At 34.6% G+C, this 26,564-nt stretch overlaps 2 protein-coding genes and 1 long non-coding RNA gene across 4 annotated transcripts; 2 read left to right on the forward strand and 1 right to left on the reverse strand.

Moving 5' to 3' along the window:
- The first annotated feature begins 508 nt into the window (after positions 1-508).
- Positions 509-2,068, forward strand: ndufb11 (NADH:ubiquinone oxidoreductase subunit B11). The gene is made up of 3 exons (XM_077721219.1): positions 509-763; positions 1,475-1,605; positions 1,793-2,068. The coding sequence occupies exons 1-3, from the start codon at positions 590-592 to the stop codon at positions 1,920-1,922; spliced, it is 435 nt and encodes a 144-aa protein (XP_077577345.1). The 5' UTR covers positions 509-589; the 3' UTR covers positions 1,923-2,068.
- A 942-nt stretch (positions 2,069-3,010) lies between these two features.
- On the forward strand, positions 3,011-25,985 carry rtel1 (regulator of telomere elongation helicase 1). Of its 2 annotated transcripts, none has more exons than XM_077717645.1 (32): positions 3,011-3,238; positions 3,763-3,964; positions 4,757-4,850; positions 5,061-5,142; positions 5,727-5,787; positions 5,929-6,004; positions 6,483-6,567; positions 7,624-7,689; positions 8,444-8,573; positions 8,737-8,775; positions 8,865-8,940; positions 9,454-9,551; positions 9,722-9,777; positions 11,350-11,427; positions 11,793-11,871; positions 12,571-12,703; positions 13,664-13,777; positions 14,739-14,779; positions 14,874-14,959; positions 15,059-15,136; positions 15,623-15,700; positions 15,793-15,939; positions 17,236-17,351; positions 21,412-21,535; positions 22,464-22,626; positions 22,701-22,846; positions 22,937-23,032; positions 23,475-23,688; positions 23,796-23,933; positions 24,094-24,210; positions 24,806-24,994; positions 25,747-25,985. In XM_077717645.1, the coding sequence occupies exons 1-32, from the start codon at positions 3,137-3,139 to the stop codon at positions 25,863-25,865; spliced, it is 3,423 nt and encodes a 1,140-aa protein (XP_077573771.1). In that variant the 5' UTR covers positions 3,011-3,136; the 3' UTR covers positions 25,866-25,985. The 2 variants fall into 2 exon arrangements, with proteins under 2 accessions (XP_077573771.1, XP_077573779.1); XM_077717653.1 differs by having other exon boundaries at positions 23,478-23,688.
- On the reverse strand, positions 18,546-20,325 carry LOC144204184 (uncharacterized). Its single transcript, XR_013327844.1, has 3 exons — positions 20,172-20,325; positions 19,593-19,706; positions 18,546-18,711 (listed from the first exon to the last, which is right to left on the reverse strand). It is a non-coding gene; the product is annotated as an uncharacterized LOC144204184 (long non-coding RNA).
- Positions 25,986-26,564: the final 579 nt, after the last annotated feature.

Raw genomic sequence — 26,564 nt, forward strand, 5'->3', positions numbered from 1 at the left:
TAGTCATTATTCATTTTTATCTTGAACGCAAACAACTGACAGACTGACCAACATACGTTATATTCCATATTCGCAAATACATAAACTCCATTTACTAGCAGCGGTCATAAAAGCGTAATTACTCAGAAGCTCATTTGGCTAATTTGAAAATAAAATAAGCATAAAGTAATCCCACAAATATCACGGTTAATGTAGATCAAACATTGCTGCAATAGTTGAAACATTTCAAAGTAGGGTCACCCTATTATATATTTTTTGTATTCTTTTTCAACATTTTCTTAAGTGCTGACTCCTTTTTAGCAAGGGTAGCTCCCGCTTATGAGTTTCAGCGTGGATTTTCACATTTTTATGAACCTTAATTTCAAAAATAAGAATTAATAGTGAATATCGCGATATGTGAAGACGCAATAGTCTTCCGACTCGTGGAAAAAGTAGCTGCAGTTCCCATTGAAATCCAGAGAGTGGCAGTCATTTAACTATAGCGACTGTAAGCAGCAATTTTACCGCTCAGAAGAAATCAACAATCGCTTACTGGAGCTTACGTTTCCTGTTCCGGAGCAACCGTGTCTTTCCCAAATACATAGCAAAGATGCTAACTCCGTTGGCACGGCTTTCGCCGGTTTTGCCCCGTTTAAGCTCTCTTGTATCGGTTCGCTGCGTTTCCCAGTCGAAGCCGAGCGGTTCTGCCGGTTCACCTGCCGTGACCGATCTACAGCAGGCTGCACAGAGTAGCAGCCACGGAGAGGTCAGCCAATTTGTCAAGGTGAGTTCCTCTGATTTCATACAATTCCCTCCAATAAACTTCTTATTTCGCTTTTACTGTAACTTGAAAATAAATCTTATTTTTATTGCTTTCCTTGTCAACCTTGTTAATTGAAATCACCCATGGGAACGAGACGTTCCGTAAATACTGTGCACGCCAATCGTTTTTGATATATTCCAATAAGCATAAGGTGTAGTCTGTTTGATTTGCATGTTTTTGTTTAACTAGTGGATGTTACTGTATATTTCAACTATTATTTAATATTTTTTTGAAGTTTAAATATTTTTTCAAGTTCAAATGATCCGACTTTAGCCTTCTTTATATGGATTTATTCAATCAGAATTATGTTGTGCTAAATTCAATAATTCATAATCAAAAAGACCTACAAAATACCCACTAGTAGTAAATAAATACTTAACAGATGAAATAAAAAGATTGCATAGCAGTCACATTTTACATTCTTGGTGTTCAGTTTAGGTAAGTGCTTGACCTTATAACACAATGTGATTTTAAGTTCAACAAATGACAATCCTTTTGTAATGTTCATTTTTATAGACCCATTAAACATATTATCATACTTGAGTTTTATACTCCCATACTAACAATTACTTACAATAGCATGGCTGTCACGGAAATGAATCTAGTTGCTTAATGTGTTTCAATCATGTCTGCATAATGTTTTTATTTTATTATTATTATTTTCTTTTACAGAATCCAGATTACCATGGCTTCTCAAGTGACCCATTGGTTGATAAATGGAACATGAGAGTGGCGTTCTTCTTTGGCGTCTCTGTGTGTCTTGTAATTGGAGGAACTTTCATACACTACTTACCAGACCATGGGTGCGTTCCTCTTTTTTATTCCTTGATCACTATCATTTTAAGTCCACTGTATGATTGTTTACAGTGTGTTTTTGGAGCATTTTCAAATATAGTGCATATGTAGCAGTACTTTAAATCTTAAAATGCTCTTGTATTTTCTGTTGTACCACTTGCTTTTTTCATCAATTTGTCTGTCTTTCCATTCCAGGATGCGCCAGTGGGCCAGAAGGGAAGCTGAGCGTCTGATCATACAAAGAGAGAAAGAGGGTCTGCCTCTGATGGATGAAAACTATTATGACTGCAGCAAAATTATTCTGCCCAGTGCTGGAAAGGAGTAGAATGTACAACCTTCCGTGGAATTTGTTTCAGGAAAATTTTATTTCATCACAATTAAATCAAAGGTAATTGTTGGCTTCTGTAAATATATGTGTGGAGTACAACTCTCAAAGACAATATGGCTAATAAACTGGCATTATGAAGCAAAGTGAATCAAACTGATTAATTTTTAAACAAATGTTCCATTCCCAACAATGACACTTACACGCCGTTGTAATTTTATCTGTCAAAGGAAAAAAAAACATTAAATTCTCCCGATTAAACACATTACTTTGAAAATGTTTGTTTATGGAAAGAAGGGTTCAATCCTCGGTGGATCCTGACCTTCCTGTACGGAGTTTGTATGTTCTCCCCAATCCTGTGTGGATTTTCTCTTTGGTACTTTGGTTTCTAACAACATCACAAAAACATGCACGGTAGGTTAATTGATTACTCCTAATTGTCTGTAGCTATGTGTGTGTGCGTCCACTGTTGTCTATAAATGACCTTTGATTGGCTGGCAACCATTTCTGGTGTCCATGCTTAGTGCCCATAGTTGGCTGGGATTGAATCTAGCAACCCTGCTAAAATTGATTTTTTAATGCACATCTGCTCGATTGTCTACACAATTTGTTTCAAATAATTTCCCTAGATAAGACTAAGCATTTGCCCTCTAAAACTTAAGCATCTGGACTATATTAGGACTCCTTTTCATCATTTTACATCTTTGAAATAACTTGGCATTCATCCAGAAAGGTTTGTGGTATTCATGTTGCAAATTCAATTGGCAATTTATTTTTGAAAAATCAATGTTTAACAACATGGACCACCAAAAAACGATATCTGTCACATATTCCAATATTTGACATCAGATTATAAATTTGTTGGGTTCAAAATGAATGTGATCTCCTTGACAATCGGTAGAAAATTGTGCAATTTAACACTATTTCAACGTACACACTAAATAATGTTATGTTCCTCGAATGACACCGAGGTAAGATGGCCGACAATTAAGAACGGACGTTGACTAAAAACGTTATCTGCTACAATGAGCATGCGCAACCGACGTAAAACGGAAGTCGACTGCAGGCGCCAATTAAAAATTGCCTTACCAGGATATGAGCACTACCGCGCCTAAATTACTTTTACCTCTGCCTTTAGCTGCTGCCAGTGGCAAAAAAACCCTCCCTACAGTTTTATTTGTTTTGTGGCACTTTCTTACATATCAAAGTGTACCATGCCTTCAATAACTTTGGAAGGAGTGACAGTGGAATTCCCTTTCACGCCTTATGACTGTCAGAAGAAGTACATGGAGAAAGTGATTCAATGCCTCAAGAGGGTGAGCGTATACATTGTGGAGTTAAAACTTATTATTTAAACTGAAACCTGAGTCAGTTGATTTATCAATGGCTTCAAGACCGATACGTTCGTTTAAAAATGGGCACTAATTGTTTGAGCTTCGTGATACTGGAGTAATTAACGTTTTGTAATTAGGCAAAAAAGTTCAATAAAAGTTATAAAAACTTTCAAAATACACAAACAGCCCCTCATCTTTAATTTTTTAAACCTGGAATACATACTCTTTGTAATTGCTTTCAATTGCATATCATTTACAATCACACCAAAATATTTCTTGCATCTGAAATTTAAAATATATTTATGCAGCAAATTAGTGGGTTGTTATTAGTATATTGAAAATCAACAAAACAAAATATAGGTTTTTGTTAGTTAAATCAACAGGAATAAATCAGTAATTCCTTTCCACATCACTAAATAGAAAGATTTAGCGAGATATATTATTGTCATCATCTGACAATGTAATGTACGAATCTAGTCTAATAAAACGTCTTTCTTTTTTTGCAGAAGGTGAATGGAGTGCTGGAGAGTCCCACGGGCACTGGGAAAACCTTGTGCCTACTATGTGCCGCCTTGGCTTGGAGGGAAGACTTCAAAGACACCATCAGTACACAGATAATGTCAGAAATGTCAAAAGAAAAGGAGACCTTACTGCACGATAAACTTGTTGAACCTTGGGGATCAGCTTCAGGCGATGCTTCTACTTCACGTATGTATTCAGGGTATCCCCCAGAAAACAGAAAAGATTTTGTGTTTATTAACAATGCTTAAATGTATAGTCTGAGGTTGTGGTTTGAAATGGAAGTTTTAACAAACCTAATCCAAAAAGGCTGCTATCTCGCCAGCCTTACAAATGATCTGGCAAACCATTACAATAATACCAAAGTCAGCCTATTATGTTATTTTATTAAAAAGGATTTTGTTTTTTTTTTTGATAAAAAAAGGTCTTAGTTTTTTCTCAAAGAAAAATACCGGAGAGAACTTATAAAAATATAACGTTGTTTAAGAAAAAAATGGGAGGGGAAAAAAAACTAATTAATGGGAGTTGGGTGGTTTATGTCAAATATATATGCATAAAATCTGTATTGCTTTTATGACATCAAGGTGGGCAGAGGCTGTGAAAAAATTCTAGGAGGATGGGGTGGGATGGGATGGGAAGGGGACATTTATTTCATCCCATGTTTGGGAAATTCAGCACTAAATCTTGAGGTTAGTCTACCAAGTAATGCTCATTGCAACCTCTGAAAATTTCACCACCAGCCTCCCAGTGTTGATTTTAAAATTGATGTTTTAGAGTCCCGTTTATCTTCCTGATCCCCGTTTCACTCACATGTATGAATGAAGCATTCAAGGTTAAACTTGGGTTATGTCATCAGAAAAAATATATTTGCATATGATAATAAAATGCAATTGACTCTGCAGATGATACTGTTCATTCTAGGTGAGAATGGTAGCCTTGAGCCCTGCATTTACTTTATTTTTGTGGCCGTTTTCCTTCCAGTCACTTACAGGGATGTTCCCAAGATCATATATGCATCACGGACACACTCGCAGCTCACTCAAGTTGTTAATGAGTTAAAGAACACAGCATACAAGTAAGATATCCCATTTCTAAATCTGTTGATTTGAAGATTCCCATAATTTACAACCAATTTATTCAAATCAATTGTTAGGAAAATAACCCATCGGTGCTATTTTTTAACGAGCACCTTTTTATAGACAGATTAAGTATAATGAATGCCTTATTAATTTAGGTTTTTGTGCCTGTGCATGAATTAAATTGAAGTCTTTAACCTGTGATTCAGACCTAAAGTGTGTGTGTTGGGGTCAAGAAATCAGATGTGTATCCATCCCGAGGTGATGCATCAGGAAAGCAACCATGTCAAGGTAAAAATAATGTGTGACATATTATCAAAGCCAAGTTGAGCTCAAATGAGTAATTGAGAAAGATTCTTATTAGAGCTGGCCAGGAATCTGTGGTGAAAAAGTGTGGAGATCAGTCCTGTTTTTGCAGGGAGAAAGATTTTATTCCACAGCTTGAAAGTAGTTTTTGTGTGGATAGAGAAAAATGGATGAATAAAATATAAAATAAAATGACCGGTATAGGAAAAGTGATGGAATAATGGTTCATAGCTTAGAACAGTGCATTGAAAACCATTCACTTAGTTTTTGCTGATTGCTGGAGAAAAATGTTAACACTCACTCAAGCAATTAAATGCATATTTTCTGTGTGAAATGGGTGTTTTATGAAAACCATAGCTAAAATGTGATATTCTGCAGTTCGCTCTGTATTCCGCTTATACATTGAAATCTTGGTAAATTCAATGACTTATCTACTAGGATCAGACAAGAGAAAATATGTGCTGGTGTGCGTTAGGCTATAATGTGCGAACATACAGTAATTTTATACCATAGAAATGTGGCAAAGTGCTGTTTATATTTCTATGCAACTGCTTGTTTTTATTTTTTAGGTCCATATGTGTCGGGCGAAGGTCTCTACAAGATCATGTGTCTTCCACAATAATGTTGAAGGTGATAGTTTTACATCTGCACTAATAGTCACAACGTAAAATTGTGTTGCCATTTGTTGTAAATCATTTTAAATATTCAATATGAATTATGAAAATGTGGTGCAGCTTTGCCTTCAATCACTTCTGATTGTCTATTTTTCAGAGGAATGTGCTGACCGAAAACTGGTGGATTCTATTGTGGATATTGAAGACCTGATCCAATTCGGCGTCCAACATAGGTGTGATGAATATTATGTTTCTTTTCAACTAGAGTCGTGCGGTTAAAATAAGACAAATTGGGCAAACAGTGACTCAAACTTGAAAGATCAGAGACACACTACACAGGTATATAGAAGAAATATTAAGATACATTTGGAAAAACTAGACAAATAATAATTGATTGACATACTCAGTGTTTTGCTTTTTCCTTAATTGTTGCTTCATTTCAGCAATCAGGCCGAATCATGTAACAAGATAATTTACGTAAAACAAATGAAAATGAAAAAAATGAAAATCAGACATAAGCATTGTCGTCATCATTGACTTGACAAAAAGCCTAGTAGTCATCATACCCTCAGCAGCGTATGACGAAATTGTATAGTGCTTCTCCACATAGATAATAAATAAATAGAATCTTAAATTCACAACTTTAAAACTTTTTATGGGACTTTCTTGGATCATGCACAAATTTGACATCCTATTATTTTGTCTTTGCAGGGCTTGCCCGTATTATCTCTCCCGTCATTTAAAAGACCAAGCCGATATCATTTTTGCGCCCTACAACTACCTGCTGGATGCAAAGGTAAACTGGCTTTAATAATACTACATTCCAATTTAAAGGAACTGTCCTGTCAAATTATATATTAAGATCCAACAAAAGGAAAAGACTTGTTAACAAGCCTGCCAAATTTGCCTGTATGATTACCGTATTTTCACGACTATAAGGCGCACTTAAAAGTTACAATTTCTCCAAAATAGACAGTGCACCTTATAATCCAGTTCACCTTATATATGTAAAAAAACAGAAAACCAAAATTGAAAAACCACCACTGTCGGATATTAAAAAACACAAACGCCTGAACTGAAACAATACTGTTAAATATGCATATGCCATCTTAGTTTACAAAATCTTCCATCATATAGCTCCTCCCCCACTGCAAGATTTTATATCATAAAAATACAAAACATTAACAATGGCTGGCTCTAGAGGTGACTGTGTAGTGCGTGCATCATACCTGGAAGTCAATAGCAATTACCGTATTTTTGCGACTATAAGGCGCACTTAAAAGTCTTAAATTTTCTCCAAAATAGACAGTGCGCCTTATAATACAGTGCGCCTTATATATGGGAAAAAAGGCCTTCATTGAGGGTGCGCCTTATAATGCAGTGCGCCTTATAGTTGTGAAAATACGGTACATGAATAAGTATACACTTAGTGCTGCGAGTCTGTGTGTATTTGTTCGATTTCCGTAGGGTCATGGAAATGATGAATTATAGAAATGGAAATGATGAATTTTAGAAATGGAAATGATGGATTATAGAAATGTTGCTTGATTCTGATGGTTTACGGGAAATGTTTCACAGTACGTCGGCTAACACAAGTCAGGGTTTGACATAAAGCAAAAAGGAGACAGAATTCTACATATTTACAGATAAAGTGGATGTTGCATCAATACCCTCTAATTCGCATCAAAAAACATCAAAATGACTCGGCAGTCTCTTTAAAAATTCTGTATTGTATACAATAAAGCACTTTTAAAAGGCATTGTATGTCTTAAATCCTTACATTTTGCAAAAGGGAAATGTCAAATAGGGGGCTCTTTCCTTATTTTCACTTTGAGTGTCTATCTATCCACAGATCCGGAAAGCCCATGGCATCGAATTAAATGGATCAGTCATCATTCTGGATGAAGCTCATAACGTAGTAAGAAAACAACTGACATTTTGATTCTTTCTTTTTATCACCAACAGCATAATGTTGCATCGAGCCATGCTCATAGCTAAGAGTCTTAAAATCATGAACCAATGAACAAAACTGTCATTCAAGTGTCCCTCAATGCAAGTGATGCAGCCACAATGTTAGCTGCTCATACAAGTACAGTTGGCTTTTGGGCAAGTGTCAACGCTGATTGGCGAATGGGTTTATCACTAAAATTCGAGAGAAAGTAATCGCTACATTGAACAGCTATTCAAAATTTGAGACTTGAGACCCTTGAGAACCCTTTATATGGCAAGTGACTATTTTGTGGGTCATTTAAAAGAAGTGTAAGTGTAAATGTACAGTAATCCCTCAATTATCATGGGTTTCTACATTGTGTTATTTTCTGTGGGACATTTTTTTGGTAAGTTCATAAAAATGTTAAAATCCATTCCTGAAACTCGCAAGCGGAAGCCACACCCCTTTCGTCCGCTTGCTACTAGAACTAAGCACTGAAGTAAAATATTATTTTAAATATAAAAGAACCAAAGTTCATGAATGGTTTTTTTTGCGAGAAAAAAGTATTTGTTCCAATCACACTATTAGAAAAATCAGAGTTGTAAAAATAACTGGAAACTTAAGACATCCATGACAATATGTTCCTCACAAGTGTACGTAAACTTTTGACCACAACTCTATATAGATGTATATGTGTATGTATGTCATATAACTGCTTCTCACTTTATGTTTTCTTGTATAGGAAAAGACATGTGAAGAGGCAAACTCATTTGACATAAAGCCATATGATTTAGCTTCTGCCAGTGAGGCGCTCACCAAATTGCTAAATGATCATGCTGAACAAGCTTACATGGGAGAAGAAAATCTTTATGGTTTGTAATGTAGACTGCCTAACTTCTTGTCAAAATACTTATCATTCTCAACTGTAACATTTTTCGATTTGTATTTTAATATTCATTTACATTTTCTTAACAGACAAAATGTATACACCATTTGACCTAAAATAAAATGCCTAATAGTCTTCTTTTGTTACAGGTTTAAAAACTGATATTAAAGATATTGCTAAACTCAAAGGTAAATATAAGAAATGTACCATAACTATGATCATTTATTGGTCTGTATCAGCACTGGCAAAATTGATGTTGTTTTTGTTTTTTTTCTAGAAATCGTTTTGAAACTGGAAGAAGCAATTGATTCCTATCAGGTCCCATCTGATAAAGGCATAACAAAACCTGGAATGTAAGGGAAGGTTTGATAGTAAATCTCAATTTTATTAAGGAGTTACGTATTGCAGTTAACAAATGTATACATTTAAACATTAAAAAATTCAAACTTAAGCAATGACAAAAAAATTCACAACTGAAATTGCAAATTATTTTAATAGACGCACCAATGGAAGCCAAATATTTAACAAATAGACAATAAACCATTGGAAGAATACATAAGAAATAATATTAATGAAAACATATAGTATATATATTTTAAATTAAAAAAATAGAATTACATTTAGGAATTAATACCTAAGGAAATATTTATGCATACTAAAACATTTGAATAGAATTTATCAGTACAATCTTCCTTATTGTGATTTTATATTTTCTTTAGAAATATTTCTTTCATTTTTCAATTGTTTTATTTAGAAAATTATATTTTTATTTTGTTTTTGTTTTCTTTTTACTTTTTAACACATTTGTTTTTAGAACATTTTATTTCTTCTGAATGATTTATTAAAATCTGTGATGTATTTTGCAGCTTCATTTATGAGTTGCTCGAGCGCGCCTACTTGACATATGAAACCAAGGACGGTTTATCTGAAGCTCTGGAGCAGATCATTGCATTCATAGGAGCAAGTACGTATGGCTGATCTAACTTGCTGGCCTAAAGCATACTGTTTTTGGTTACTTGCAACATTTATTTCAATATTGTCCGTGGGTAACATTGTATTTTCCCCTTCTTCATCAGTGATGAATGCATTCAAATCCACATAGACCTACATTTCTTCACTTTGTCTCTTTTGCAGAGCCAGGGTTGTACTTCAATACCAATGGGTTGAATATGTTGTTGGGTATCATACAGGTATGTCAATTGAAGGTACAAATTACAGACAAGGTAAAAAGACAGACTGTACAGCTACCGTGCTCCTTAAACTCACTTAACAAATCAAATGTCAAGAGTTGAATTACATCAGTGGTTCTTAACCTTATTGGACCTATTGAACCCCACCAGTTTTATATGCACATTCACCGTGCCCTACTTTAGTCTCATCTCATTTTCTGAACCGCTTTACTGCCACTAGGGTTGCGGGGGATGCTGGACCCTCTCCCAGCTGACTTGGGGCCAGAGGCGGGGGATACCCTGAACAGGTGGCCAACCAATCGCAGAGCATGAGGAGGCAAACAATCATTCACGCTCACACTCATACCTAGGGGCAATTTAGAGTGTCCAATCAGCCTACCATGCATGTTTTTAGAACCTAGGAACAAAACGGAGTACCTGGAAGAAAACCCACGCAGGCCCGGGGAGAACATGCAAACTCCGCACAGTGAGACCGACCACACAGTCGCTGGGCCGGCCCCCTACTTTAGTGTAAAATGAAATATGATATTTTTTTCAAATTCAAGATACGGTGGTACCTCGAGATATGAGCTTAATTTTTTTCCGGGACTGAGCTTGTCCTGATATTCTTGTAACTCAAATGAATGTTTCCAATTGAAATGAACAAAACAAATTAATTTGTTCCGACACTCTGAGAAAAAAAAAAAAAAAAAAAACAGGATAGCGGATTGGAAAAAATGTTTTATTTCTTCTAATTTGTCATCTATTAACGAAGCAACATATAACTAGTGTTTTAATATTACTAAAATGTGTTTAATAGAAATAAAATTAGACAAATATTGTGGAGGGTAGAGAGAGGGACAGGGGGAGGGGCAAGCCTTACACTTTACACCTTTCTTCTCCCTTTGGCTCTGTTTGCCCCGCCTCCACCCTGAGTTTCAGATGCAACCTATCAATGGTAGTTTGCTTTTGTATTCCCTACACAATATTCCAAAAATGATGCACGCAAATGTCCTCACAATAGAATAACGCACGACCACTTTTCAACGAGTAGTATCTATAACTCGTATTAGCGATCTCCTCGCCATTCGCAAAGACTAACGGGGGAAAAAAAAAACATGCAACGCTCCACCCATTGCTCGCAGAGACATTACAGACAGTGAGCATGATGTTCTTACGAGCAGCATCTCGCATCTGCCGTCTGCTCGTATATCAAAATTTGTCTTGGATCTCAAGATAAATATTTGCCCGAAATTTTACCCGTATCTCAAATTGCTCGTATGTCGGGGCACTCGTATGTCGAGGCACTACTGTGCTACATTACAAGGACCAATATTGTGACTAATCAACTAATGTTATCGTGTTTAGACATGATGAGTAGTTCTGTCATGACTTACGGGGCAGAGGCTCCACCGAACCCCTGAGACCGACTCAGCGAAAGCCTAGAATTTGATCGATCCCAGGTTAAGAACCACTGTATTAGATCAAGCGTAGTATATTTAGACATTCTTATGGAATTAATAGTGTGGATGTTTCAATGTAAACAATGATATTGGGGGGAAATACCTTCATAAGCCTATCCCCCCCATCTAGTTGGTGTTCTGTGGTGAACCCTTTTCCTCCCCTGAGGACCGGCAAAAGAAAAAAGAAGAAAATACAGCCGACTTTAAGGTGAGATTTTTGAGATACTAGCTGGGTTTACATGTAGTCTTTTTTTCTGTATTCTGGTTGAAATCATTCAGAATGTTTGCTCTTTCTATATCACCTGTTCATCACCTCTGTCATAGTACGCTCATTTTGCTGAGTGACTCTAGATGTCATCAACGGAGAAGATTAGTTATGTTTTTATCGATCAACCAGTCACCGATACCCCCTCAAATTTATGAAATCATATCTAATTGGAAGCATTTTAAGTAAAACACACGTTGCATTTTTTTGTTCCTTGGTAATTATGCACAATTTTTAGATATTCTCTATATTTGAGTAACATCAGTATAGTTGGGAAATGACATTAGCCATTTTTTTGCTGGCTGCAGGTTCACATCCATAAAGAAACCTTCACTGACAGATGGCAGAAAAAAAGTGACCTTTGGAGTTCATCAACAAAGAAAGCAGGTAAAAGCCTTGTAAAACTAGAAGATGCAATTTCTTCTTATTACAATTTCTGGGGCATTTTTGGGTCATTTGTGCATTTCAAATCATTTCCTGTTTTAGGGCATTTCATCGGTAATCTACTTGTATCATTTCACCTTTTTTACCATTGGAAATGAATGAGAATGTCTCTCTTCTAATTTTGGTGAAATTGTACATTTTTGCCAAACTGCAATATTTGTGTACTTTATACTGTCGTCGTGATTCTAAAATGTTCAACTTGAAACTAATTCAAAAAATACTTGATACCATTTTCGATACTACTTAATATAGTATCCAAATTTGACTATAAAGACTTAACAGCCCTATTAAATGTAGTGAGTTGGGGGAAAATATAGGGTCAAATACATTTTAAAATTTGGAATTGGAATCTCTGTCATTCAAAATGAATTTAATTTTTTTCCCTTTTTTTGATGCAACCAAGAAAATTAAAAAGATGGAATTTAAAATACAACTTGTGTGAATATTTGTTACATTATACATGTGGAATGTTGACAATCCATCAAGGTGTGTGTGTGTGTTACACACATCTTTGGACATTCTAGTTCTAAATTCTTTTTTAAGTAACTTGCAAAAAATTACTGTGTCAAGCATGTGAAGAGATGTAATGTTAATTTAAGATTTTTATATATTTAATATATATAATATTATTATATTTTTCAGGTAACATTCTGAGCTATTGGTGTTTTTCTCCGGGCTACACCATGAAGGACATTGAGAATCAAGGTGTTCGATGCGTCATTCTCACCAGTGGTACCCTTTCTCCCCTGAGCTCCTTCACCTCTGAGATGAGGATGTATGTTTTTTTTCTGTTAAAATATTTCTCTTTTTCTTGCCGTGGCTACGAGTGTGGATATGCTTTGCTTTTAGTTCACTTTCTCGACACACCGCACAGCCAACATTGTTTGACTGCTCAAAAGCATTCCAATTTCGGTATTCAGTACTCCAAAAATGTGCGTAACGCAAGATACTTTTCGACTTCACCCTTAAGCTTTAGTCATTCACTATTAAACATCATATGCAGACCCACAGAAAACTGTCTTCTATGACTAGATGAACGTAGAACTGACAAAAAAGATTACATTCCCATATTTACACATTGAAAAAAGTTTTTCTTCACTCTTGCCATTCTTTACATCCGGAACAGCAATGTCTATAATATCTGTTAATGAATAAGTTGATGATTGTGGCACTACTATGTGTTTTATGACAAAAAACATTCATTTCCAATGGCAAAACTTTCAAAATTTCCATTCTTAAAATGCTTCTATTCCTACAAGTTTTTTCTGATTGACATTTTAGTCCAAACATTCTGGAAATAGTGGTAAACCAAACTATTATTTAGTGTTTGTCAAAAATGTATGGTTCTGCCAACATTTGACTTTGCCATTCTTTTCATCGATTTTTGGTTTATCGTACTTTTTGGGGTTTTTTGCATTTTTTCAGTCTCTTTGCCTTGTTTTTATTTTTTTCCAGGTATGAATGTTTCAACTTTTAGTTTTTTCTCTCAAGGTGTAGCCATGAATGCCAAAGATTTCTATGTCCATCATCTCGATACCAAATGTTTGTGAATGCTGTGTCTCTCAAACCAAAACACAAACAGATTAGTCAATTCTATCAATTCCATTGACAAACAGTTTTTGTTTATTCCAATTTGGAATTGAGGGAAAAGTTCCCGACCAAAAAAAGCAAAGCATCTCCATGCAATTTCTCCATTTTCTACTCAATTGTGTTTTTCGTCTTGCTTCATGTGCAGAAAATTTCCAGTGACTTTGGAAAACAGCCACGTAATTGAGCGGGATCAGATCTTCATAAGCGTCATTCAACAGGGACCAGATAGGGTACAGTTGAGCTCAGCGTATAATCAAAGGTCAGTAGTCCATATAAAATGTCACGTACACAAATAAAACAGCTGCTCTAGACATGATTCCAAAGTTTTAGTTTATTAACTAAGCATGTGTATTGCTTCCTATCTGGCAATATGATTCGTATCATGATTCACATTCGATTCAATCCTATTTAATGCCGATATAATGGTACCTTGAGATACGAGCTTAATTCGTTCTGGGACTGATCTTGTATGTTGATTTTTTTTTTTTAGAGAAAAAAATTCTGAAACCTCGTTCAGCCCTAAAGTAAACTTGTTTTTGTTTTATGTTTGAACACCATATAACCTTTTTTTTTTATAACATATTTTTCAGTTTTTAATGGAGACCTAAACAGATCTTTAGTGCAAAGAACTTTTGTCCAAGTCTGCTTACATGCAATATTCTAAATATGAAAAAAAAACATCTAAAAGATGTATAGTATAACGAACAGTTATTTTTAAAAAATGACAGGTTAATACTTTAGCTTGAGTATTTCGTTTATATACCAACCACCACAGGGCCAAATGTCAAAAAATAACATTCAAGTTAGGAATTAAGCAACATAACTTTGTTGCAACAATACTGAGGTAGAACACTTTTTTTGGGTTTGAGGTAGGGCATTACCGTCCACTTATTGAAATTGGACCTCAACTCATTAAACAGCGGCCTCATGATTGCTGTGTCCCGCCCACTGAAAGACGGGAGTGGAAATGTAGCCACCCATTTTGGATTTCCACCAAAAACTCTCGCATACAGATTGTTTCAGATGGATTTTAAATCAATAGGAGAATTGTGCAACGCGATTTCTCAATATTTAGCAAAATCGTATTTTTTTTTAACTCCACGATCATCAACTCTACCGAGCAAATTTGTTATTTCCTTAGTTGCTAATCTTGAAAGTATCTCTACAGTTGATTGTGCTAAAATAATTTCTGACAACACTTGATATATTTTTATTTAAAGATTTCTTCCTGAGAACATGTCATCTTTAGGAAACACCGTGGGTAAATACAAATTGCATTACATAAGGACTCTTACAACTGACCCTCTTTACAAGTGAACTATTAATCTGAAAGTGTTTTTTATTGTCTCCTTAAGTCAACCTGGCTCGGGTTATACCACATGGTCTTCTTTTGTTTTTCCCATCTTTCTCACTAATGGAAAAAACCATGGAGTTTTGGGACGTAAGTGAAGATGAAATTAATTCAAATATTGCTGTTGTAAATGCAGTTTCAAATATTTTATCATTTTGAAATTGTACTTATTTCTGATACCCTCCTTAGGATCATGGACACAAAGATCGCATTGAAAATGTGAAGACATTGTTTCGTGAACGTAAAGGGAAAGGATCCTTCACTGAGGTAAATGTGCCATTATTTCTGACACATCTTTCTGCATTTGTATGTCGTCAGGCGGAATCAAAAAAAAACAAAACAAGGAAACCTGAAAAGTTAATTGTTTGAAATTCCGTCCAACGCCACTAATACAATATGTTGGCAAAATGTACCACACCTATTAAGCCTAATTTTCATTCATTCATTCATTTTCTGAACCACTTTATCCTCATTAGGGTCATGGGGGGTGCTGGAGCTTATCCCAGCTGACTCTGGGCCAGAGGTGGGGAAAACCGTGAATTGGTGGCCAGCCAATCACAGAGCACAAGGAGACAAACAACAATTCACACTCACACGCATACTTTGGGGCAATTTAGAGTGTCCAATCAGCCTACCATGCATGTCTTTGGAATGTGGGAGGAAACCAGAGTACCCAGAGAAAACCCACGCGTTACAAAGACCTCTTCCCTGTACAGTAATTGTTTGAGAAATGTTGGTCTCCTTTATTTTCAGACAATTGCAGGTTATTACAAAAAAGTGAATGATTCGCAATCAAGAGGTGGAATCTTTGCTGCAGTATGTCGAGGAAAGGTATTGTTTTTTTTTTTTACAATTTTTTCATTATATGCAACATGATTATACTTTTCCATCATAGCAGCCACAAATATTTCTTTCTTGTGTAGGCTAGCGAGGGTCTGGATTTTGCAAACACATATGGTCGTGGTGTTATAGTCACCGGCCTCCCTTTCCCACCAAAGTTCGACCCTCGTGTCGTTCTGAAGATGCAATTCTTGGATGAGATGAACCGAAAAAAACTGGTTGACCAAAAGGTTAGAGGGATTTCTTTTTTACCTAAATGCATAGGCAATGTTTAAAAGAGCAGCTGAATTTGGTCTGGAAACGGAGGGATGGAAGACACTGGAGGTTGAACTCGGGTTTCTAGGGCCTTCTTCAAACACATTTTTATAATTTGCTGCAAACCAATAAAAACTTGTTGCATGGTCGTAGTTTAGACACCACTAGTCGAAAGTTTTAGAGTTCTTCAATTGAAAGACCACACTAAGCCAAGGATACTATCAGTCACTCAATCAGGACCTTGGAGATATCAACGGGAACACTTATTTGCATTTAATCATCAATCGGTACTACTTTTTTTTTTGTTTTTTCCAATATATTGCCATTTTTTTCTGTCTAATTCCGCTTATTCCTTTATATATATATATATATATATATATATATATATATATATATATATATATATATATATATATATATATATATATATATATATATATATATATATATATATATATATATATATATATATATATATATATATATATTTATTTATATTTATATTTATATTTATATATATATATATATATATATATATATATATATATATATATATATATATATATATATATATATATATATATATATATATATATATATATATATATATATATATATATATATATATATATATATATATATATATATATATATATATATATATATATATATATATATATATATATATATATATATATATATATATATATATATATATATATATATATATATATATATATATATATATATATATATATATATATATATATATATATATATATATATATATATATATATATATATATATAATTATAATATATAATTATTTATTTATGTATGTATGTATGTGTGTGTGCGTGCGTGCATGCGTGCGTGCATGCGCGTGCATATACTACTCTTTGCCTTATAATGTTCATTTAGATTATTTTTAGATTTTTAAAATATTTTGTGGAGAAATTTTATCAAAATCAATGTATTCATTGTAAATAGGTTTATACATTTGCCCATTACATAACTCATGCGCACAATGCTACACTTGACTGTCCAAAGGGAGCCGGAAAATATTGTCCTTTGGCTGCAAATTTGAGACCACCCCCCATTCTATATGAATGTAATAAAACAATGAAAGAAAAAAAACATCATAATTTGCACATGAAAGTTAATGTAACAGCGATTTTTGAATAACAGTGACTGAGGGTTAAATAAAGTCTAGGATTAGTCCTTTGACGAATCTGGCTTTGAGACTTTTTGTGTGTTTGTATCGTTTGCAGTTCCTTTCAGGGCAAGAGTGGTACAGAGAGCAGGCATTCAGAGCTGTCAACCAGGCTATCGGCAGGGTCATTCGCCACAAGGATGACTACGGAGCCATCTTCCTTTGTGATGAGAGGTCAGATTGTTTGTTCAATATCATCCAGTCTGCATGATTTACAAAAGTAGTTCATTTATTTTCTTTTAAACATGAATCTCAAATCGTTTAGTTGATGATTTATTTCTGCTGGTTGGATCCTGTGGTCCCCATGCAACCCCTTTTTAGCTTCAACTGAATTTTCTTTTAAAAGCATATTCCCTATCCATGTTTGGCGTGCGGGGGTGTTTTGGTGTCACTGTGGCTATTAAGTGTGTTTTAAAAAATCTTGAGCGAATCTGGCAAACATGTTGACCTACTTGCAAAGTCATTCTTTTTTTTACTAATGATAGCAAACTGTCCAGGCCCTTAGGAAGCAAATCACGCCTATTCCACAATAATCCTGCTAGGTCCTTATGAAGCAAAACAGCATGAGACTTCCAATCCATACTGACTTTGTTCATTTACTCTTCTCACTCAAATGGATTGAACATCCATCTTTGGCACTGAAATATGAGCTTTCACGGCCATTCTTCCCAGTGTAAATGAACTGGACGTCTATCAAAGTCATGCAAAATGCTTAAAATATTCATAATAAAAACAATTATTTAATATTGATTGGTAATATTTTTGTAATTAGCAGAGCTAGGACACACCCTGAATTAGTGGCTATCCAATCGCAGGGCACAATGAGACAAACCACAACCATGCACACTCACACCTGTACTTAGGGTCAATTTAGAGTGTCGAATCAGCTAACCATGCATGTTTTTGCAATGTGGGAGGAAACCCACGCAGGCCCGGGGAGAAAATGCAAACTTCACACAGATCGACATGACCTGGATTTGAACCCAGGTCCCCAGTGCTATGAGGCCGGCGCGCAAACCACTTGCTTCACCGGGCCGCCCTGCCCTCTTAAATTTTGTCTTTTTAATAGTAATCTCTGGAATGACTAATGTTTTAAACAACAACAAAAACGTTAAAAAAAAACATTCCATATATACCTTTTGTATTTTTTTAATTAGCATTTGTAAAATAATTTAGATAATTTTAGTTTTTAACTTTTAGGCTGGCATTCGATCACTGCCACCCCTCCCAGTCAAAAGAAATTGGGCGTCTATTGCCGTTAATGGCAACAACTGGCAAACTAAACTTATGGTGTTATGTTATGGTGGTTTAGTAGGAGTATTAAAGGAGGTGCTTCCTGATGTGAAAAGATTGACAACCAAGGCAATAGACAACCAACAATGTGTTTATTATTCTGCCATCAAAGTTAAAAGCTGGTTGCTATTCAGGGATTATCTGTTACACAAGTCGTACTGGCAGCAGTGAACTGTAGCGACGCGTTTCAACCGCATACAATCACTCATCATAGAGCAGCCGCTAAAGGAGCCAGTAGCCGCTGCGGAAAAGAAGCAAAAACAATCACCAATATTTTTAACGAATGATAAACTAAAGTAAGCTTTCATTCCAACCAACCAAGAGGACACCAGTCTAGTGTTTTACAGGTGTAACAAGATCACTGTAGTCAGTTGGTGTCTATTTCATCAGAAACCGCATTGTCTAAACCATGGATTTCACGAGGGTGACCCAAAAAGATGCGTACCCATCAGTTTCGAAAACGTTTCCATTGGAGCGCATCTTTTTTTCCATTGGAGCGCATCTTTTTGGGTCACCCTGTATAATTAAATGTTAAATAAATAGGGTGTACTTTGAAATGGCTATGAATTGCTCGATTTCCAAACGATCAGTGATGCAGTAAATTAGTGTCATGCTTAGCAGCTTCATCCTTTCTTTTTAACCAAAGAAGCTTTTCGCCTCTTTTAATTATTTGAGTTATTTTTTTGTTTTTTAAATCTATGCATTTCACTAACTTTCAAAATTTGATCAGTAACATGAAATTATAAAAAAATAGATCATCAAAATTTTGGTGTCAAAGGATTTAAAAATGTATGTATTTTTCAATCGATATATTTTTTAATGATAATGGGGGGAAAAGATTATCATTCTCTAATTCAAAAATATAAATATTTTTTTAAAGAACAGATGGTGTGGTTCGGTAACTCCAACAAGGTTAAGAACCACTGCTTTTACCAGGAAAATGGAAAAACCAGGTTTAACATTTTTTTACAGAAATTATTTTCATATTGGAAGATAGAATATAGAGAAGGAAATCTATATTTTAAGAGCGATCTAAGCATCAACATTTTCTATTGCTGCCTTTCACTGTAATCGGTGTACCATATAGCATCTGGAGATGAGATTAACTGGCAAACCACTTACGAGGATTGAAGAAACCACTCATGCATGCCATCCCCTCATTAACGCTGCCAACACAGGTCCGGATATCTTCTGCACAAATAGTCTTTCCTCCACAGTAACACTTCAGATTCTCACCTAGATAAAATGATCAAATAAAAGGACAGAAAAAAAGCTGTTATCAACTCATTCACTGCTATTTATATCAATAGACATTAAATTCATTCTAACTGGAATTGAATGATCCTGCGTTACTTTCCTCCACTGGCAAGCAATGCATTAATTAACACTCCGGGAAATAATTTTCCCGTGAATTAGGGTGTAGGGCTTATACACAAAAAAATTCTCATTTCATGAAAAGTTGCGATAACTATATTCCTGACGATACAGGGATAAAAATGTAAATGTGTTGTGACTACATCGGATGAAGAGCCTGAATAGTCTAGCAAAAACAGACGTTATCTTGCTATAGAAGATATTATTGTGTGTATCTGCAGCAATGTTTAATCACTGCTTAACTATCGCAATATTTCACATCAGTACAAATATACGTCAGCAATATTAGCGACGATATTGCATGACCTGACCGTAGGATTCACTCACCCTGACTGAAGGGCAAAAAGAAGAGAAGCGCAAGAAAAACAGTCTTCATGGTGTTCACTCGTTTGAGTTCTCTCTATGAGTGACACCCTTTATTTGCGGTCTTTATATCCAAAATCTCCCTGCTATGGTGCCAAAGATAATTTAACATTAACTTTGAGGGAAATGACTCAATTAAACATTAATCACATCCACCTAAATGGCTTGGGGAAAATCCCAACGGTTTAAAGGTTGTCTGTGTTCAATATTGATTTTCTTTTTTGGGGGGCGGGGAGGGTCTTGTTTCCTATTGCACCCTATAGTTGGAAAATTTTATTTTATTTCTGTCCGGAATATAATGCCACCATATAATAGTTTTAAAAATGATGTGGTAGGTAAATGATTATATGGCAATTATCTTAGCCTAGCCCCTCACTCGCTTTATTTATTAATTGACATTAAAAGGGCCTGCAAATGTTTCATCTGCAACTTAAAACTAATCCGTGTTAAGAGTAGCAGCATAGTAGCAGATATATTTTACCCAAATCTTAAGATATCTAATTTTATCAGAATCATTGTGAACAATAGCCCTGGGTGTCCAATATATTTTGTATGAGGGGTAAATGAATGAACGAACGAACGGTCAGTCGCCTGTATAAGAGCAAGAGTTCACCATGAGTAAAAAGTCTAACATTTCAACATTGATTATGCAAACTTTCGAAGGGAATTTTTTTTAGAAATGTGTTGGTCATTTATTTTTATGATATAACGGGAAATATTGAATATTTTAACTGAACAAGTTTGCAGTTTTGGTAGCAAGTGAAGCATGCTGTTGCAATGAGCTCAGAAATGTGTTGGCCATTTTCAAAATAAAAGCAATACTGCATACCCATGTCCTTTGTTATGAAAGATATATATATTTATATATATATATAAATATATATATATATATATATATATATATATATATATATATATATATATATATATATATATATATATATATATATATATATATATATATATATATATATATATATATATATATATATATATATATATATATATATATATATATATAATTTATTTATTTATTTTTATTTTTTTATGGATATTTTTTCCCCAAAAATGTGGTATTGGTACAGTTTCTACACTTTTACATACACCATTACTCCGTTTCGGAAGCCAAAAAAATGATATATGCATGCAATCCAAATTCCAATAGAGGTTTTATTACTTTTACTGATATGATTTTTTTTCACAGGTTCAAAGGCAGAGATGCACAAGCTCACCTGCCAGCTTGGTTGAAGCCATATGTACGGTTTTATGACAACTTTGGGAACGTTATCCGTGATGTCTGCCACTTCTTCAGAGTGGCACAGAAAATGGTACGTCTGTAGTTCTTAATTATTACTACTAGTGCTGTACGATATGACGATAGATATCACCAAACTTATATCAAACTTTCTATCGACATTCTTTCTTCATTATCACCTTGAATTGACTTATTCCTGCAATGCATACTTATTCAATTGTTTGCTCCCCTTTGAGAATTGGCAAATTGACACCCACTGCCAACTGTATGTTCGTCATGCTTGCAAAAAATTGAAAAAAAGGAAGGCATTTAATCCAAACAGAACACAAATGTAACAATTTGTTCCAATATCAATATGTTAGGTCAAAGAATGGATATCTTCTGTCTGACCAACCATCTTGTGAACTAATAACTACGATGAAAAAATAATTTAAAATATATTACATCGTGGCATTTCTGTCATGATACGAAGTGTCCCATATGGGATTTGTACTATATCCCACATTACTGTATGCTATTATTACTATGTTCCCTCGCTACTTCGCGGTTCAGCTACCGCGGACTCAGAGCTTTGCGTTTTTTTTTTTTTTTTTTTGAAAAAAAATACAAATATTACATTGAAACAATATATTTTACAGTTTTTTTTGTTATAACATGAATTTCACTCTCTCTCCCCGTATTCTATATGGTGTACTGTATACAGGGGGTAAAAAAAATAAATAAATAAAAATTTAAAAAAAAACAATTAAAAAAATATTTTAAAAAAAATATTTTAAAAAAAATTGTCATTTTTTTTAAATTAAATTCAAATTAAGCATTTTTGAAGGGGAATCCCTACTTCACGGAAATTCACTTATCGCGTGTGGTCCCGGTCCCCATTAACCGCGATAACCGAGGGAACACTGTATTTTTTGGGGGGTATTTAATTATTACAAAATGACTTTTCTTTGCCTAAATTGATGAATTTGACCAGATTTTGTTTTGTTGGCATGTCTAACCAGTGGCCTGTATTGAAGAAGAATCCTGAAGCTGATCCATTACTCTGTTCAGCTAGTTGTTCTGAGGTGTCTGACCCTCAGTCGTCTGGTTCCACATCTTACACATGTACCCAGCAGGCAAAAATGGTCGACATGCACACTTCTACCCTAAAAAGGAGAAGAACTGGTGCGTGTTTATTTGAACTTTAAGGCCCTATTTCAAGACATGATTTCAATTTTGTCTAATCCTATCCCTTTTAGATGAAGATACTGAATATCCAAGTATTTTTAAACAATATGAGTCTCCGAGTCAAAAGAGTAAAATGAAACAAGGTGGTAACCTTTTTGATGCATTGGAGCGAGTTGAGCAACAGAAAAGAGGCAATGGTGGTTTGGGGGAAGAGACGGTAGGTAGAATTTATTATTGTTTTTATTTAAATATATATTAAATTGTACATATGTGGTTTTCTTTAATTTGATTTTTTTCCCCGTTTTAGCAAAGCAATTTGTCCACACTGTCGCTTCAATACGACAAGAGGATGGATGAGATGATGCGTGGAGGGAAACGCAAAATAAATTTGGTGTCAGAACAGGTGGTTATTTTATTTTATTTTTAAGTATCGATACTGAATTTTTGTAAGCCCGTACGATATTTCATTGAAAAAGTGTTGATTGTCAGTTATTTGTATTTGAAGTATCTCAGATCCCCAGAAATCTATTTTTAAAATGGCAAATTTAGTTTTGTACTACTCCTGATATTAATGGATATTTTTTTACATTTTCGTGGTTAACTCATTAGCTCCCATTGACAATTCTATATATGCAATCCATTTAAATTGGGAGGTTTAGCAGTTAAAATGTTGGAAGATGTTAATAAAAAAAAAAAATTGGGGGTTAAGTATTGCCGAACATCCCATTTTTTGTATCGGGATGGAGTTTAAAATTCTAGTATCGTGACAACAATCTGTATACATCGCTCATATCATTTTGTATGTGCATATTTAATCACTCCCTTCCTTTTTGTACCTTTTCAAGAAGACAGGTGTCTCTGTAAATGTGACTGAAAATGGGAAGCGCAATACTATTGCTCGGGCATTGCTTGGGGAAATGAAATCAGCACTGAGCCAGGTCAACTTTGAGAAAATTCGTCAAGCTCTGTATTCATACAAGAAGAATGACAATCTGGAACAGCTGTTTCTAGACACGTCTCTATTAACCGATGACCCTCACACTTATAAACTTTTACGTGGTAAGTCAATTTGTTTAAAACTCCCACTCGCACAGCCTTTATTGGGTGCGCAAAGTTTTGACAGTAGAATTTCATGGATTTAACATTTTTTCTTTTACTTGTTATAGGTTTATACCCCTTCGTACGTCCACATCACAGAAAGGCATTTCATGATAAATGCTTGCAGTTGACGGGAAAGGGGTGCGGGTACAAAGAGGAACATTCACTGCATTCGGATGAGAAAAAAGCAAGAATGCCATCTAATAGTAGGTCAAAAAAGTGGCAGCCCTCATTTCACTGATTAGTAATTCTCAATTCATGAGTCGGGACCCAAACATGAGTTGCCTTTTCAAAAAACTTACCCATACATAAAAGTAGCTGGAGAGGTAAAGACTTCTTTATATGCTTAATTTTCCCATCCAACAGGTGAACAAACCAGTAGACCTTTGCCATCCAATTGCGATTCACCTTCAAGTTCAGAGTTGAATGTCGAGCAATCCAAACAAGGAGAACATGAAGAAGGGCTTAAAGAAACTCAGACTGGTAGGTCATAACCCAAGGATATTCATTCATTCAGTCATTTGTCTTCCATACCGCCCGTCCTCAAAACCCCAAGGGTATTGGATTCATGAATAAATTGATCGCCCTTGGTACAAAATTCATTTGTTCCAGAAGTGGTTTTGCATCTTGAATTTTTTGGAAGTACATTTTACATGTAAATGCCCTAATCTCTTTCAAACATCCCAATACTACCCCCTAAATTATACCAATTGGTCTGAAATATGTGCGAGACAAAAAAAAGACAAGAAAATTGTTTATTAAGCCATTAAAACGAATTAGACCTGCAAATATGCTTTCCATTGTGTGGAAGGGTGAGTGAAGTTGGTGGTGGGTTAGGGAGGAGGAAGCAAACATTTGGTCACTGAAAGATTAGACTTACACACAGGGAAACACACATCTTAACATTGTGTTATGTTGGGCGAAATATTGATCTACTAATGACGTTTGCCCACCCCTGCGCTAACCACTCGCGACACCGGGCCACCCGTAGAAATTTGTAGATTCCATAAATGTTGCTTTTCTGTGGCTATACCTGAATTAATACTGACCAAGAAAATGAAAACTCCATGTTCCCCAGGTGCAAATTCAAGAGCCCAAGTTCAGGCCACCTTTCTGGCTGATGTGAAAACAGCACTCGGCCTAAAGGGATCATCTCAACTCTTCAAAGCTATTAATGACTACAAAAAGACTGACAACTACGATAATGTGGTGACTGTAGCTGTCGCCTTATTCACAGAAGAAGAAGAGAACTTCAGCCTTTTAGTCCGTAAGTACAGTCCCATCAAATTTACAGTGTCGACTTTCTGTTTTAGGATCAAACTAAAATGAAGATTATAAATATAGATTAAATTTCCTGATTTTCCCCCTTTTAAATCAATAATTTACATTTTTCAATCCATTTTTTCTTTGTGTTTTAGTTCAAAAATCACTTTGTAAAATCTAAAAATATATAAAAATATTTTCAGTTTTCCACTTTAATATGGAAAATAATTCAAGAAAAATGTGGCTTCCATTTGCAATTAAAAATCAAATGAAAAATCAAATGATTAAATAAATGATTTTCCCTTACTAAGAAAAAATGCTCAAATAAACATTGTTTTGGATTAATAAAAAATGGAATATTCAAGGCTTTTGATCCAGTTCTTTTAATCCATTTATTAAAAAAAAAATCTAAATATTATATCTAAAATTGTCCGGCCCAAATGAAATCGAGTTAACGTTAATGCGGCCCGCGAACCAACCCGAGTCTGACACCCTTGACCTATTTGATGTATGTCAATCCCCTACTACTACTAATATGTGCTACAAATTTTAAAATAGGCCGTTCATTGAATGTGCGCCTATAACTCCAGTGCACCTTATATAGGAAAATGCACCTTATATAGGAAAATGTGTTACTTTTTGTAGCTGTTTTTGTGGTTTGGTCATCAAAACCTGGCGCCCCGTCAGGCTTATAAAGCACATGGGTCAACACTGAAATTTTACTTTAACTTTTATTTTTCTCTTTCTCATCTGAAGGATTTGGCAGTGTCATTCGCCCTCATCACAAGAATCAATTCAAAGAAATGTTAAGAGCCTTGTTGGGTCCGTCTGCTCAGGCAAGCACAACCTGCACTGACAAACCAGAGGGAGAATGAGGAGAGGCACTCAAGCATGTGAGACTTCACATAATTTCTGACTCATTTGAATTCAGAAAGCACGTTTGCACATACTGTACTGTGCAGTATTTTGTTTCTTGGGTATATTGTTTTTGTACTTCAATAAAACGTTTTCAATTCAAAACAGTTGATTTCATTTAAATGACCTCACATGAATATACTATCAATTTTAGTAAAAGTTTAAATTAAAAAAAAATGAAACTCTGAGAGACAGATTGGGTGTCTATCACATCAATTAAACAATTACAGTAATTAAATTTGCAAATCTTGCTTCATATACTCTTTTATGTTGTCATTTGAGGTGTGTGGTGGGTGGAAAACTGCAAAATTAATTTTCTATTAGAATAGGGCTAAAACAGTATTGTATACAGTATCATTTCTTGCTATGGCTAATTGGGTTAAACCTTTACAGGGTGAGTTTTTTTTAACTCATTTAAATATTTTCACCTTATAAAGACCTGAAACCATCAAAATATACCCACCTTTTGTGGATGCCGGTTATCAATTGTTAGAATTCTGATAATAAACATTTTAATGAATACATTATTAAAAAAAAAATTATATATATATATATATATATATATATATATATATATATATATATATATATATATATATATATATATATATATATATATATATATATATATATATATATATATATATATATATATATAT

The sequence above is a fragment of the Stigmatopora nigra genome, chromosome 1 (genome assembly GCF_051989575.1).
Source record: "Stigmatopora nigra isolate UIUO_SnigA chromosome 1, RoL_Snig_1.1, whole genome shotgun sequence".
NCBI classification, from domain to species: Eukaryota; Metazoa; Chordata; class Actinopteri; order Syngnathiformes; family Syngnathidae; genus Stigmatopora; species Stigmatopora nigra.

Coding starts and splice junctions, on each gene's coding strand:
- ndufb11 (XM_077721219.1), top strand. CDS start 590: ATGCTAACTCCGTTGGCACGGCTTTCGCCGGTTTTGCCCCGTTTAAGC. Junction 764..1,474: donor AGGTCAGCCAATTTGTCAAG/GTGAGTTCCTCT, acceptor TTTCTTTTACAG/AATCCAGATTACCATGGCTT. Junction 1,606..1,792: donor CACTACTTACCAGACCATGG/GTGCGTTCCTCT, acceptor TTTCCATTCCAG/GATGCGCCAGTGGGCCAGAA.
- rtel1 (XM_077717645.1), top strand. CDS start 3,137: ATGCCTTCAATAACTTTGGAAGGAGTGACAGTGGAATTCCCTTTCACG. Junction 3,965..4,756: donor AGGCGATGCTTCTACTTCAC/GTATGTATTCAG, acceptor TTTTCCTTCCAG/TCACTTACAGGGATGTTCCC. Junction 15,137..15,622: donor GGAAAGGATCCTTCACTGAG/GTAAATGTGCCA, acceptor CTTTATTTTCAG/ACAATTGCAGGTTATTACAA.